Source organism: Propithecus coquereli, unplaced genomic scaffold (assembly GCF_000956105.1).
Source record: "Propithecus coquereli isolate 6110/MARCELLA unplaced genomic scaffold, Pcoq_1.0 Scaffold6, whole genome shotgun sequence".
Lineage (NCBI taxonomy): Eukaryota > Metazoa > Chordata > Mammalia > Primates > Indriidae > Propithecus > Propithecus coquereli.
Genome location: NW_012151951.1, coordinates 11,943,129 through 11,957,360, shown reverse-complemented (window position 1 = coordinate 11,957,360; position 14,232 = coordinate 11,943,129). Strand labels below are relative to the sequence as shown.

The 14,232-nt window shown below is 40.4% G+C and overlaps 1 protein-coding gene across 1 annotated transcript; it reads right to left on the bottom strand.

The window, feature by feature from the left end:
- Nucleotides 1–4,000: 4,000 nt before the first annotated feature.
- Nucleotides 4,001–11,301, bottom strand: PTS (6-pyruvoyltetrahydropterin synthase). Its single transcript, XM_012659235.1, has 6 exons — nucleotides 11,175–11,301; nucleotides 9,465–9,544; nucleotides 8,712–8,734; nucleotides 8,277–8,333; nucleotides 4,566–4,636; nucleotides 4,001–4,362 (listed from the first exon to the last, which is right to left on the bottom strand). The coding sequence occupies exons 1-6, from the start codon at nucleotides 11,255–11,257 to the stop codon at nucleotides 4,239–4,241; spliced, it is 438 nt and encodes a 145-aa protein (XP_012514689.1). The 5' UTR covers nucleotides 11,258–11,301; the 3' UTR covers nucleotides 4,001–4,238.
- Between the last annotated feature and the right edge of the window lie 2,931 nt (nucleotides 11,302–14,232).

Sequence of the window (14,232 nt, the reverse complement as noted above, 5' to 3'; positions counted from 1 at the left end):
GAAATGTGCTTTACTCCCCTGGCATCAAAAAGGGGATGATATTTGTGAGTAGCAAAGGCCAAAGGGGAAAAAAAGAAAGGGCCTGAAATATATATACCTCTCCAGCCTCATCTCCGGCTATCTCCACGTCACACCTGACACACTAGCAACGTATGTGTAATCCTCTCCCCTGGAGGACGTGCTTCTAAGGAACAAAACACAGAAAAAGTGATTCGGTTACAAACAACTGTGTCTTCGATCCTGCGGGCACTCTCCCTCGCCCTCCTACCTGCTCACTCTGATGAAGCAAGCTATCATGCTGGAAGATGCTCTATGAAAAGGCCTATGTGGCAAGAAACAGCGGTGAACTGATGCCTCAGTCCAACCACCCATGAGGAACTGAATCCTGTCACCATGCGTGTGAGTCGGGAAGCAGATCCTTCCTTGTCCAGCCTTGAGCTGACTGCAGCCTTGTCAGTGACCCTGAGCCAGAAGTCCCAGCTAAGCCACCCCAGGCTTTCTGGCCCACAAAGCTGAGATGATAAATGTGTGCTGTTTTAAGCCACTATGTTTTGGGGTAATTTGTTATGCAGCAGTAGACAACTAACACACTCACCCAGCAGGGTGGTTATGAGGATAAAATGAGGCAATATAACAAGCATTTAGCAAAAGGCCTGACACCACAGTACGCACTGCACAACATTAGCTCTATTTTCCTGCCCCTGTCTAGTTCCACCGCCACCACTACCGCCCAGCGGGTCTAGATTCCTGCAACAGCTTTACAACTAGTTTCCTTGCTTCCCTTGGTCCAGCTGGTTATCTTCTTTAAAAAACAAACATCTCCCTATTCCTTAAAGGATAAAGACCAAATTGACATTCAAGGCCCTCCAGGCTGTCCCCACCCTATATTTCCAAGTTTATTTCTATGACACCTCTCACACCTCACTACCACTCTACTAAGATTAATCTATTCACTATATCCCAGTTGTACTCGGTATGTTCTCACCCTACCAACCTCACTAATGAAATTTTACCCTTTCAGTACTCATTCCCTCTCTTCTCCAGAATCCCAAACCACCACTTATGCCATCACTTTAAGTACCATTCAGGACTTACCTCCTCCCCTAAGCTTTTTCCAAATCTCACCACCCCATAATGATCTTTTTCCTTCTCTAACTTAATAATATTTATTCATTTGGTATTTAAAATCATCTAGATATAAAAGAGGTAGAAGTAACTCCAGAAAGCATCTAGTCCAAGGATTCATTTTACATGTAAAGAAACGGAAGCCCAGAGATGAACGTGACTCAACTAAATCGTAACAGCACTAGGGACTTGCATTCAAGCCTCAAAACTTCCAGGTTATTCAATTCTAAAAATATTTATTAAGTGCCCATATGTATGTAAGGCACTATAAAATTTCAACAGTTTCTACGAATATGCCACTCATTTATTTAACAAAAAATTATTAAGTACTATTTATCAGATACTCTGTTTAGAATAAAAACTTTGCCCATAAGGAATTCAGGGTAATGAAAAAAAAGCCAACAGGTAAGGCAACAATTACAATATAGCTTGATATGATCTGTGAGAGCAGGCTCTCAAGACACTTAGAAGAAAATCACCTACACATCTGTGGTTCTTCCAATCATTCACTCAACTACTCACTCACTCAAATGCTTTACAAAGTAGTAGATTCTTTTTATGTTGACTATTTTAACAGGGCTTAAAATATGTTATTCTACAGTCTTCTGAGTTATTCAGGTGAATATAAGGTCCAGAAATCAAAAAAAATATACAGGGAGGGAGGGAGGGAGGAGTAGAGAGAGAGAGAGAGAGAATTTTTACTTTTCTAAGGAGCAAGTAGGAACAAAAGTTCTCTTGAAGCAACTCATGAACAATGAACACCTGGAGTGTCAATGTTACTATGAAAAATAATGCTTTTCTAATTGACAGTAGATCTTCAAAATTCTGTACTTTTTGAAAATCTGGAAATATACATACATTGTCCTTTTTGGAATCTGTTTTGTAGTCAGAAAGACCCTGAGTATTAAACATTCAGTTTGCCATTTATTGCTGAGTGATATAAGTTGTTTAAACTAGACTAACTTTAAGAGAATAATACCTATCTTGCATGGTATCTGTGAGAATTAAAACAAAGTGCCTTAATTAATATCTATTCTGTCTTTCAAGTCATCAATACAAAATAGTCTACAGAGATAACATAAAAATTATGTTTGATTAATAAAATACATTCAAATTTGAGTGGACATGCATTACTGCCAAAATTTATAATAAAGTTCTGTAGTTACTAAATCTCCAAAATAAAAGCTATTCCTTTGAAATTTTTCTAGAACAGTAATCACTGCATAAGTCCTTCTACTATTTTCAGGCAACATTCTGAGAATTCATTGTATTGTCAGTTGCTACGTGGAAACAAAATTAAAACCCTCTATTTAAGAAAGTTAGAATACAAATGAGAACACAAAAGAATAGTTCTTTGTGTAAAGCAAACAAATACATTCTTGTGGATTTAGTCATCCCAGAGATGAATGCCAAGGATATGTAATTCAACTTACATAGGTAAGCTGAATGATCAGAGCAAAAAGGGATTAATTAGTTAAAACTATATACAGGAAATGCTTTACAAACTAGTGGATTCTTTTTATGTTGACTATTTTAACAAGGTTTAAAATATGTTATTCTACAGTCTTCTGAGTTATTCAGGTGAATATAAGGTCCGGAAATCCAAAAAAATATACATAACAAATAATTTACTGATATTCCATGATATGTTTAAGGTATTGCTCCTCACTAGCAATTCATAGTTCAATAAGCTGTGAAAAATTGCAATGAACAACGGTCGCTCCATAAATTAATATAACTATATTAGAGACAGAAATGGTCCCAGTTTTGCAGGGCTTTGCCCTGAAGGAATATGTGAACGTGTAGTTTGCATATCAAAAGCTGCTTCACCTCAGGAGGGCATCTCAAAGATCAGTGGCAGCTGCTTCCCAAGATGGCGCTGCAATTCTCAGACCTGTGGTTCTGACTTGCTTTGAAAGGCAAAGCAGGTCTGCTAGGAGCCAGAGGATGAGAGCTGATCAAAGAATGCCCAACAGACAGACACCTGTGGCTAAAAGCAATTAGCCCAAGGGACCGTTCCTGCTTAAGCTCCTGACAACTTGTCTCAATACACAGTAACTTGATAAAGAAAATATGGAGCCGTTATATCTCTGTTTAACCCTTCTGTTAAGTGATAAATTTACCTTAGAACTTAAAAGTTTGTCTTTGAAAGACTTTGTAACCATTAGTTCACGTAGATAGAGTTAGTTAAGGGATCTAAAGAAGCTTTTTGAAATATTTTTAACCTAAGATGAACTACCTGTTATTATGTAAATCTGTTACCCTTGGCAACCGATCACTGTACCTATAAATACTCATGTAAAACTTCACTCTTGGCCTTTGTGATTAACGGAGAAATCACAAGGTCCCCCTGAGTACCTGTGTACCTCGCTTTTGTCTATTATCTTTATAAATTTATAAAACTATACCTTTGTCTCTGTGTATTCTTTTATTTCTATTATTTTCCATTTTCTATTATTTTCTCATCCTTTGCAACGACCCCTACCTAAGGGACCCGATTTTTTGCTGGGAGCGTAGCTAACTCCCCGCAAACAATGTGCTCTATAGCAGCATTTCCATCAATCTTTGTACATGCATCTACAATGCATTGCCTCAGATGATGTGTGTGTCTAATTTTCACTGAATAAATTTGTGCCTTTAGCATACCCAAGAAGAAGTAATCAAGGAAGTTCAATCTATTAAAAAACATATACTGTCTCCAGACTTTGTGGTCATTTGAATTTTATTTTTTGTAAGATTCGCCTACTTTAAGTTGTATGAAACATTTTTACCATTTATATTATACCAAAAAAGATTCTAAAAATGAGATAATAGCGAAAACAACAAAAATAGATTGCTTTTGCTTTCAAATAATTCCACATCAAAATATTTCACAAAAATGAAGTGACTTTTAATCTAGAGATAAGAGACTTTCCAAATGATATTCAGGATATATTACAAGTTTGGTTTATAAGATTTAACAGGTCTTACAATGATTTCAATAAATCAGGTACTCCAGAGCACAATGGGGAGGTGTAACAATCCTGTGGTAACTTCTTAATATTTCAAGGGGATAAAGATCTTTTTCAAATATGGAAAGAAATTAGTCTTTCTACAATGTTAATCCCTAAGAGCTATTCTCCTTTATAAACTACTATATTCTTGTCAGTTTCATACACTTTTACTTTATAAAGAACTCCCGTAGGAAGAATTTTCTGGAGGTTTTCCCAGATATATACAGCTACATTTTCAGTTGTGCTGTAGAAAAAAAAGAAAGGAAAAAGCTTCAAAATGCAAATAATAAACAAAATTTCACATATAATATTTAGAACAGAAATTCTAATTTTGAAAGATATCATTAAACTAAAAGTTTAGAAATCACACAGCAATTAGATAAAGTAACATGTTCAAATCAATTCTTCTTTCTTACTACCTATATAAGGCAAGATAGTGACACCCACCTTACAACATCTGCAAAGTATGGCACATCCAAATCCAGATTCTTATGATCAAGGGGCTTCATAATTGCCTCCTAGAGGCAATACAAAGGAAAAAAATAATTGATTACATTTATGACTCAAATCCCAAATTTTTCCCCCTATGCCTCTAAACCTTACCCTATCATTTAGCTACTAACTCAATACTTCTAAGTACTAGACCTGCATCTTACAAAGTTTAAAGTTGTAAAATAAAGCCAGGCCCAGCTCTTTGTATTAGTTAGGTATCCTTGTTACTGACTGCAAAGAGGTGAGAAACCAAAAAGTAGACGAGAACTCCTGGAGTTTTCTCACAAACACAAGCCATTGTGGTTCAGAATTCAGTTGAACACTTCTTGAATTCTGTACAAAAAAGACACCAGAAATATTTTTCCATAACACAGTCACACCTATGGAATAAATGCCACATTATCATTATAACAAAGACCCAGTGAGCATTACATTTTATAAAGCAGATCTAGACTGAAATTATATAAGTAGTTCTAAATTTCTGCTATGAGGAGTAATTTAAGAATGATCTTGGGCTCCTACTAGGAGAAAAAATATAAATATGTAAAGACTATTACTCCCTAATGCTTATATATATTAACGTAATGTTTTTCCTTGTCATTAGCAAAGATTGAATTGCCTTATTCTAAGTTTTCACTTTTAGCTATTGTAAAAAATCTAAGCATCTAAACATATGGAAAATCTAATTTTCCATATGGTGTGGTTTCAAGAAGCATATATAAATAACAATAATAGAGATCATTTCTTGAGTAAAACTAGAATCATATAAAAATACTTAGTCTTAGATCAAACAGCTGTTAAAATAGACCAAATGAAGGGATGTTCCACATCGATGTCAAGAAAATAAATATCTCTGCTTTATCTTAAATCCCAGTTTCAGTCCCAATTTCTCCATTGAAGCCTCTTCTGCAGGGCTTGCTCTTCCCTCCCATCCCCCAAGAGGGAAGATAATGAGTCAATCACAGAGGAATAGACGAAGGGATGTTCATCCGCGCACAGAGAAAATTAGGGTGCTACACAAACCGAACCATGTGCAGGACAGAGGTGACATGGGCAGAATGGGAGGCCACGAATGTTTATAGAACAACACCCAAGGGTTCTGTGCAGAAACAGCCACTTTTGCCCATCTAATAGAAAAATTAAGTCATGTGCACTACTATCCTTCTTTATGATCCTTTTCCTCATAAAACTTAACACTATGTGTTTAAAACACATTTTTATCATTGCTAAAATCAGCAAGAGCTATTATATTGCTCCAACTTAGTAAGCTGATTAAAAAGTTGTCTTGTGGCTAGTTCACGTTGGAATTAAATAGATTTGTTCCGAGGTGCCTGGGGATTTTCTCTGGTAACAAGGTGTATTTCCAACAAACGAGTCATTCTCCCCTGTCACCAAGAGCCAGATTCGCTCCATGGCACATCGTGATGTGCCCCTAGCAGCCCCAGGAAGGGCAAGGGGAAGCCACTGAGAGAGGGAGCTTCTGTTTTCCTGGAGGCCCCAAGGAAGGGCTGGCCCAGGAAACATCTCAAGGCTGGGGGGCTCCAGCCAGGATGGCAATGGCTGCCTTCACATGAGGAGGTGATAAGAATTACTTTAGGCTGGGCCATGAACATGCTGTGTATGCAAAGGCCATGTTCAATCTGGAACCAGACTGACACCATTCCCCAGCAGGTGCTGGGCAGAGTCCCCCAGGAGCTCAGAGAAGTGGGAGGCTCCTCACAACAGGCCTGCAGATGCCCAGGCTCAGCAGCAGGGAACTGTTGTCTCTCAGTAGCAGCACTTCTGATGTAATGTGAAAAGAGACAAGAGCCTCTTTGCAGCAGCAACTGTCCAAGAAGGACCCATCGGCAACAGTAACTTGCACACTCGCAGTCTTGGTGGCTAAGGATGGACAAAAGCTTAGGTAGAAGCAAAACAGCTTGGAAAAGTGACATTTTGGTGTATCTTTTCCGGAGTTGGTGAGTGTCTAGTGTGAACAGCAACATTTGGTGTGTTTTACAAACTTCGACTACAATAGGTATCACTGTTGCTGGCTGCTGCACAAACCATTAGCCACAGAAGGGAACAGTTGGTATCTTTTAGAGTATTTTTCAAACATGTCCTCCAAACATCACAGGCTACAGGGGCTAAGCCATCCTGGTGGCAGGAGAGCCAGCAATGCCCTGGTCAACAAGAGTTCTGCCCACTCCTGTTTGCTGCAATGGCTGCATTCTGCATCTGCTTAAAAAGAGATTTCAGCTTTGGGGTTTTAAATGGTCACAGACCTACTTCTTCACATATGGTGCCTTAAGAAACACATCTGAGCACTTCCGGAAGCCCCCGACCATCTGAGAAGGGCTCAGCTGTCCTGTCTGCCCGCAGGAGTCATGACAGGACTCAGTGCTTCTCCCAGGGGCCCGAGAAAAATGAAACACTCCACTACTAGCCCTGCAGCCACCAGGGATGTCTCAGTGCCATTTGTAGGGCTCTAACTTCACTTTATATGCCATGAAGAGCCAATTTTACTAATAGAAATGTGTGGTGTCCTTCGTGTATATAAAAGTAGAAAAAAGCATAGAGAACCCCTCTTCTAATATTTAGTCATATGTTTGCTTGAGATCTCTTACATTGTTGTCTGATATTGTACAACACTTTGAGTATATATAATTTATGTCTGCAGTAAATGCAAGAACTCTGTCTTTATAACTTTCCTAAAGTATTTTGAGTACAGTGCTGTTTGTTCTTTCACTCATCCTCTTATTCAGTTGTTCAATCGACAGTTATTGAGCAATTACTATTCTTTACCTCCTAGAAAAAGTAATGTGCATACTCTGTGGGCTATATCTCATTCAACTTTGTTTTTCTGGTACTTAGCTCAAAAACTGATATAAAGTAGACAAATTTATTGAATACAGATAATAAGTAATGTGAAAGAAGTAATGATTATTAATATTATTTTAATGAAACAAATGTCAGATTTTAGAATAGTAAGTTTTGGAGCTGAAGTGAAGAACAGGTGAAATGATGGCATAATACAAACAGCTGGATGGAAAGAAATCTACTCCCAACTTTGCAAATGACTAACCATATGACCTTGGGCAAGTTAGTTCACTGTTCAGCCTCTCTCGATCTTCATCTTTGCAATGAAGAAACTGGTTTGGATAATCTCTAAGGTCCCTTACGATGCAAGAATTCTACAATGATGCAATCCTGAATTCTTTATGGAACACTTTCTTGTGTATTACCTCTATGATGTGCTGCCCCAGTGAATTTATAATACAGCCAGGTGAAGAAGACAAGGTGGTGGTAAAATCTATGATCAAAGCTACAAGGAATATTCAGAGAAGGAACATAAAGCTTCAAGGAGAAGGCTGTGTCTTGAAAGAAAAGTAGAATTTGTTAGATGAAGGAAAGCAGGATATTCCAACAAGGTATACAAGGTGAGCATGCTTCATTTCTTCTCAACACTGTAACGCAATTGTGACTAGTTTCCATTAAGTCACCTGAATATCTTCAGAAGGCCATGAGAATAGTTCCTCCAATTACTCCCCTGCTCCCACACCCCATGCTACTCACAAGTCATGGACTCTCAGGAGATAAGTGGTTGAGGAGGTGGAAAGGGGGGGCACTAAATATTATTAATATATTTAGAGGACAGCAGATAATAAGCACCCAACATGCCATTACCTCCATATATTTTTTGAGGTCGGTCAAATTCATAATCATTCCTGTAACAGGATCAATCTAAAGAATAAACAAAGGTGAATATTACTCTAATAGCCTCTCCATATTTAAACCACCGGCAAATTAGTAAAGGCCGTTCAATGTGCAGAGATTGTGCCTACATTTGCTTCATCCCAGAGATAATCATTGATCTCAGCACAATGCACCGTGTACTTCAAGCATTGTTTTCATTGTACGGCTCTTCTGTAACGTCCACATATAGCACATTAAAGACAAAACTTGGGGAGAGGAGAAGCCCAGAATGTAGAAGCTCACCACACACACAAAGGCTAACAGTGAGGCAATACTGATTGGAACAGAAGTTTTCAATACAGAATCCACCACAGTGGCTGAAAGAGGATGATCTGCACAAACCACATAAATATTTTAAGCACATACCTCTCCATGCACTGTCACCACAACTATGGGAAAGAAAACAAAACACCAAAAAACAGCATGACATTCAACAGATTAACATCCAAGGACAAGTTAGCAACATATATTATTAGATCTCTGTCTCCCAAAGCTACATGTATATTTTCCCCAAAACATTTCTTCTTTTAGTTTAGATCTTTATCAACCAAAGCAAGACTGAGCCAAGACAAAGGAGCATAGTAGGAGGTTTGGCTAAGCAGAGGAACTTAGCCAAGGACAAAAAGGGTATCAATTCTGCTTATTAACTTGTGCTAGGGAGGATCGAGATGCTGCTCAATCTCCGTAAAAGTAGAAAATGCACATGCAGGTGTATAGCTACACACCAAGCTGGTCCAATATTGGGCAGTGCCCTTCTGAGCAGGTAAAACTACCACTGGGTCTTAAACTCTTATCGCTTTACTCACGCAAATGTATACACAGTTTACGGTAATGCTATGCAAATTAACAAATGCTCATATGAAGCATTTGAAAAATCTTGATGATCAATGTTTTACAAATAACTTTTATAAATGTATATATTTCTTAGTTCCATACAGATACCATTAGGTATTACATGATAAATGAGTACACTGTGATTGAGATATCACAGATCAAGTAAGAGGCAGTAACTAAACTAGAAATCCTAATCTTCTGATACCTTGTTTGGTCTTTTTTACATGATCATGCCACATGCTGTTAAACTCTGTGGCTTATGTAGCTGCTTTTTGAGGCTCTCACCTTTATAATTGTGCCCATGGCCATTTGGATTGTTGCATTTCCCAAACAGTTTCAAGTTTTCTTCATCACCCAGAGATTTACTGACAAAAAAAAAAAAAAAAATCATCATGACACAAGTATTGTACTCAAAACTCTTTCTCTGTTCCCTACATTTATTATTTGCTCTGGTCTTTGAAAAGTTTCACAATTTATTATTACTTTAGCTTACCAAATGGGGAGTCATAAATCACTTTGATTTCATTACTCAGCAATATATCAGAAACCAGTGTATGCTTCCTAATTAGACTACTGTACCATACAAATTAGCATATACAAAACTTACATTCAACAAGATTCCAACAACTGGTCTGCTAATGGTCCTTCCATTTTTCAATTCAACAAATATTTACTGAATACCTACAAGGTATTAGGCAGGCACTGAACGAAGCAAGAGCATATAATAATAAACACAAGAACGTGCTTGTCCTCAAGTGGCGTAAGATCTCATCCCTCTCAGAAGCTAAACTACTCGTCCAGAAAAAGAAATTTTTTTTAAATCTCATTTCTCCTGAAAATAATTACAGCACCTGATAAGTATCCTCTTTAACAATCATGCTTTATTATGCAACTATTGCCTAATGACAACTTTACCAATCTATTGAGGGATATTCAAATTAAGTGAAATTTTAAAATTACAACACTTAGCTGTTGTTTCAGACAGAAGACAATTTACTTATTGAATTTTTATACCTATTCCTGCCCAATCAACTTTGCATCTTCTATGAGGCTTTACGGTGGTCGTATGTTTGAGCTTCCTGCCATACAACCCCTTTCTTTGTGAGATCCTCTTTACTATACCCCACTTTCTCCTGCTCATCCACTTCTTGCATTTAGAGTGCTAAATAAAGTCTTTAGCTCTCTCACTTTACTCTCCCCAAATTTGGCCAGATTGTAAACGCCAGACATGATCCATGCTGTATCCATGTTACCTAGCACAAAAGCTGATAAGCAAGAAACAAACCCTTGTCCAGTGAATGAATGGATGAATCCTGTTAGAAATCATTATTATCATTTCACAGAGGAGGAAATGGAGGCTCAGAGACTGGAGCTTGCTATCAACTCTTCAGTGAGTTCAAGCAGTCTGCGTGCTGGGGGTTCAAATCCCAACTGTGCTGCTTTCACAGGAAACTTAACATCTGGGCTCATTTTATCTCTGGTGAAAAGGGGATAAAACTTGCCTTATTGTAATTATATTTGATACTGTCGTTAATGCTCCAGGCATATTCTATTTATATTAGCTAACATTTATTGAGCGTACGACGTACTGTGTAACCTCGGCAAGTTTAACTCCGTTGACCTTCGCAACAACCCTTTGAGCTAAACTAAGGGGCTCTGGGGGGCAAAGAAGTTGCTTCCGGTCACTGAGCTGGGTGTGGGCTCCGAGCCCAGGCCCGTCTCCCTGCGCAGTCGGGGCCGCGAACCACCAAGCTGCACTGCCTCCTCCAGGGCGCAACCAACTCTAGCTGCCACAGGAATTCTCATCCTTCGCCCGAGAGGACGCCCAGCGCGCCCCCCGCCGCTCCGTCTGCCGACCCCGCCCCCCAGCACCGGCCCCCCAGCCCAGGGCTCGCCTGCGCGCACGCAAGCACGCCTCCCGGCCCCGCCCCCGGTGACGTTACCCGGCGGACTGGCGCCCGCCTCCCACCTTTGGCACCTGTGGGCACATCCTACCTATACAGCCGGTGGCTCGCGCTGAAGGAGATACAGCGGGACACTCGTGCCCAGCGGCGCCCGCCCCGCCCCGCCGCGCTCATCTTCTTCCAGGAGCCTCCCGCGCGCCTCGGCCGGCGCCTCCTCCCTCCGCACCTGCGCAGTGCGAGCTTGCGCGCCCCCGGAAGCGCGCTTCCGTTTGGGCTCCGGCCAATCCCGGCCTCGAGAGGCTCACTGCCTGAGTTTCTTCGGATGGCTAGGGTTCCTAAGCTAATTGATCTTGGAGCGGTCCAGGTGGCTGGGCACTTAGTGTCCTTGATTTTTATGTCTGCTCAGCCCGAGGTCACGCCACGCGTTTAGGGCCAGTCTGGGCACACTTTGGGTCCTCGAGTGACCTCTTTGAGCCTCCCCTCCCACTCCTTTTAGAAAGCCCCGGGTTAGTTACAACAGAAAGCTGCAGTGGCTGGTCATTCTATCAAATGAGCCCCAGGGCCCCAGTCTACTTACAGCATAAAAGGAGCAGGAATTTGAGAGCACGAGTAGAACCATGTGGCTTTCAGGGATGAATCTACCTTTGTACTGTTGTGTAATGATTTCTTACTAAGGGAAATTCTAAAGCCATCCGTATCCATAAGCATGCATGTACCCATTTATCACTCTTGGTTGGGATAGTGTGAATACATGCACCCCTCAACACACACATTAGCAATTCTCTGGCCAGTGTAGACACCTTGAGAGTGAAAGGATCTTGTTTCTTCCATCTACTCACAAGAGTGTCCAAACTACATACAGTTCCCAATACCATGTCACCTCTCGCCTCCATTCATTCTTTCATTAAATATTTATTGGGCATCTATTATGTGACTGGCACTGTTCCAGGCACTAGGGTGAATAGTTTACATTGCATATGAGAAAAATCAAATGATGAAAAACAGGACAAGTCAGTGATTAATAATGGACTAGGAAGTTTTCTGTATATTTACAAAAGGAAGATAAAAGCATGGGGTGATAGAAATATAAGCCATTACATAAGCTTTCAGCCATTTAGATGTAGCTCCCACTTCACTCATGCAATATTTACTGGCTTTGTGCTTGGCTTTTTTTGTCTCAGAAGGCTAACTTCTTTTTTTCTTTTTTTTTTCTTTTTTTTTTTTTAGTGAAACCTTTGAATCACAGAAGGCTAACTTCTATTACGAGATCCCATAAAGCGCTCAAATGGATACATATTGGCAAGGGAGCCCCCATATCCATCACCTTCCAGTCCTTATTCACACACTAAGAAAAAAAATGTTTACTTATCAACAACTAAATGCCAGGCACAAGGATGAATGACAAACACATGGTCCCTGTCTTCATGAAGTTCAATTTAGCAGGGGAGCCAAACTCAGAAATAATATCACGATAAACCAAAATACAAAACAAATGCTGCCTCAAAAAGTAAAAGAAGGCTTCAAAGATGGGATGACCCTTGAGCCGGATTTTAAAGTTTACCAGGTAGATAAGAAGGGAATTTCAAAAAGAGAAGGTAATGTAAGCAAAGGAAATGTGGAAAGGTGCAGCTTGTTTAGTGTACATTGACAAGCTCAGCTACAATGGGGAGACAGGACTGGAGACACTGACGGGGGACCAAATTATGAAAGGGCCTTGAACACCATGTTAAGTTTAAAGGAAGGAGGCTTCGCCCGCTCCTTGTCTCCTTTCTAGCTCCTCCCCAAGAGAAGGGAATTTTCATTGGCCTGCCTCACATTTGCAGGCATTGTTTGGGCCTTGTTTACTCACAGGCAAGCTCACAATGGGTTAAAAGTCCCACACAGGGTTGTGGCTTCCTCTCTGGTGTTATGCTCAGAAAAAGAAAAAAAAAAAACAAAAACTGAGCCAAAATTTGCCCCACACCAAGAAGGCCTGGCCATGGTATTCACATTCTCTTCTGCTTCTTGCTCCATCCCCCCTTGCTGCCCGCCCCCCATGGAGTAAGCTGCCCCAGGAGCTGCCTGCCTGTCTCTCCCTTTCTCCCTCAGTTGTACACCACACACTCCCTTTCCTTGAGTCTCTGGTAAGGGTTGGGCTTAGGGACAGGAATAGACCCAGCCTATGCTTTGAGTTATGGTCATATGCTCAATCAATTTTACCAGAACTTTCTGCATTGGATTACCAGCCATGTGTGCCTAGATTATAAAATGCCATTGATCCTTTTTTGTCTTTTCCTTCAAGAACCTTACAGATAGCAGAGCCAAGGCAGAATTCCGATGTCCTTGGGTCAAAAATCTTACGATTATATTGCTAACCTTTACATGTGTGAACTTCACCCCCTGTGTGTTGAGATAAAGATTTATAAACAGAGGAAAGATGAGACAGATCTGTGTGCTTCCCAGAGGTCAACCAGAGTCTCTCCTTCACCCTTCGGATCAAAATAAGATAGATCAAATCTCCATGTTTGGTCTGAGGAAGTACGGTGAATGCCTTTTCAGGGACTTCTGTGAAACATAGGGGGACTTACGTTCTTATGGTTAGCTAAGGTGCTGTGCTTCCACATCTGCTATATTAGTTCTGTTTCGGCATCTTCCTGCCATTCTAAACCTGCTGCTCTCGTCTGCATCTCATGAACCCGGACATAGAACTTAGCCCTTTGCTTTATTGCCACAATGCAAACTCCGGCATTTCAATGTCTGGAACATATCACTATAGAAGATAGGGTTTTTGACTTTTGAAATAACTCTTAAGGGAAGTTAGAGCGGAAACTGACTGTGTTGGTCCAGGACTGCACAGAGCCTAACCTTGAGTTCTTAGGTGCCCCAAATGATATGTCTGGGGCCCTTCTCCAGCAACACTCCCGATGCAGGGGAAGCATAGACAGTCCAGAAGTGGAGTTCAGCTGGTAGGAGGGAGTGTAACTGAAGGAAGAGTGAATGAGGGATTTTTTTTTTTTATTTCAGCATATTATGAGGGTACAGATGTTTAGGTTACGTATGTTGCCCTTGCTCCCCCCTCACCCCCTAAGTCCAAGTTTCAAATATGTCCATCCTTCGGGTGGTGCGCATTGCACTCTTTGTGTATGCATATACCCGTCCCCTCTTTCCTC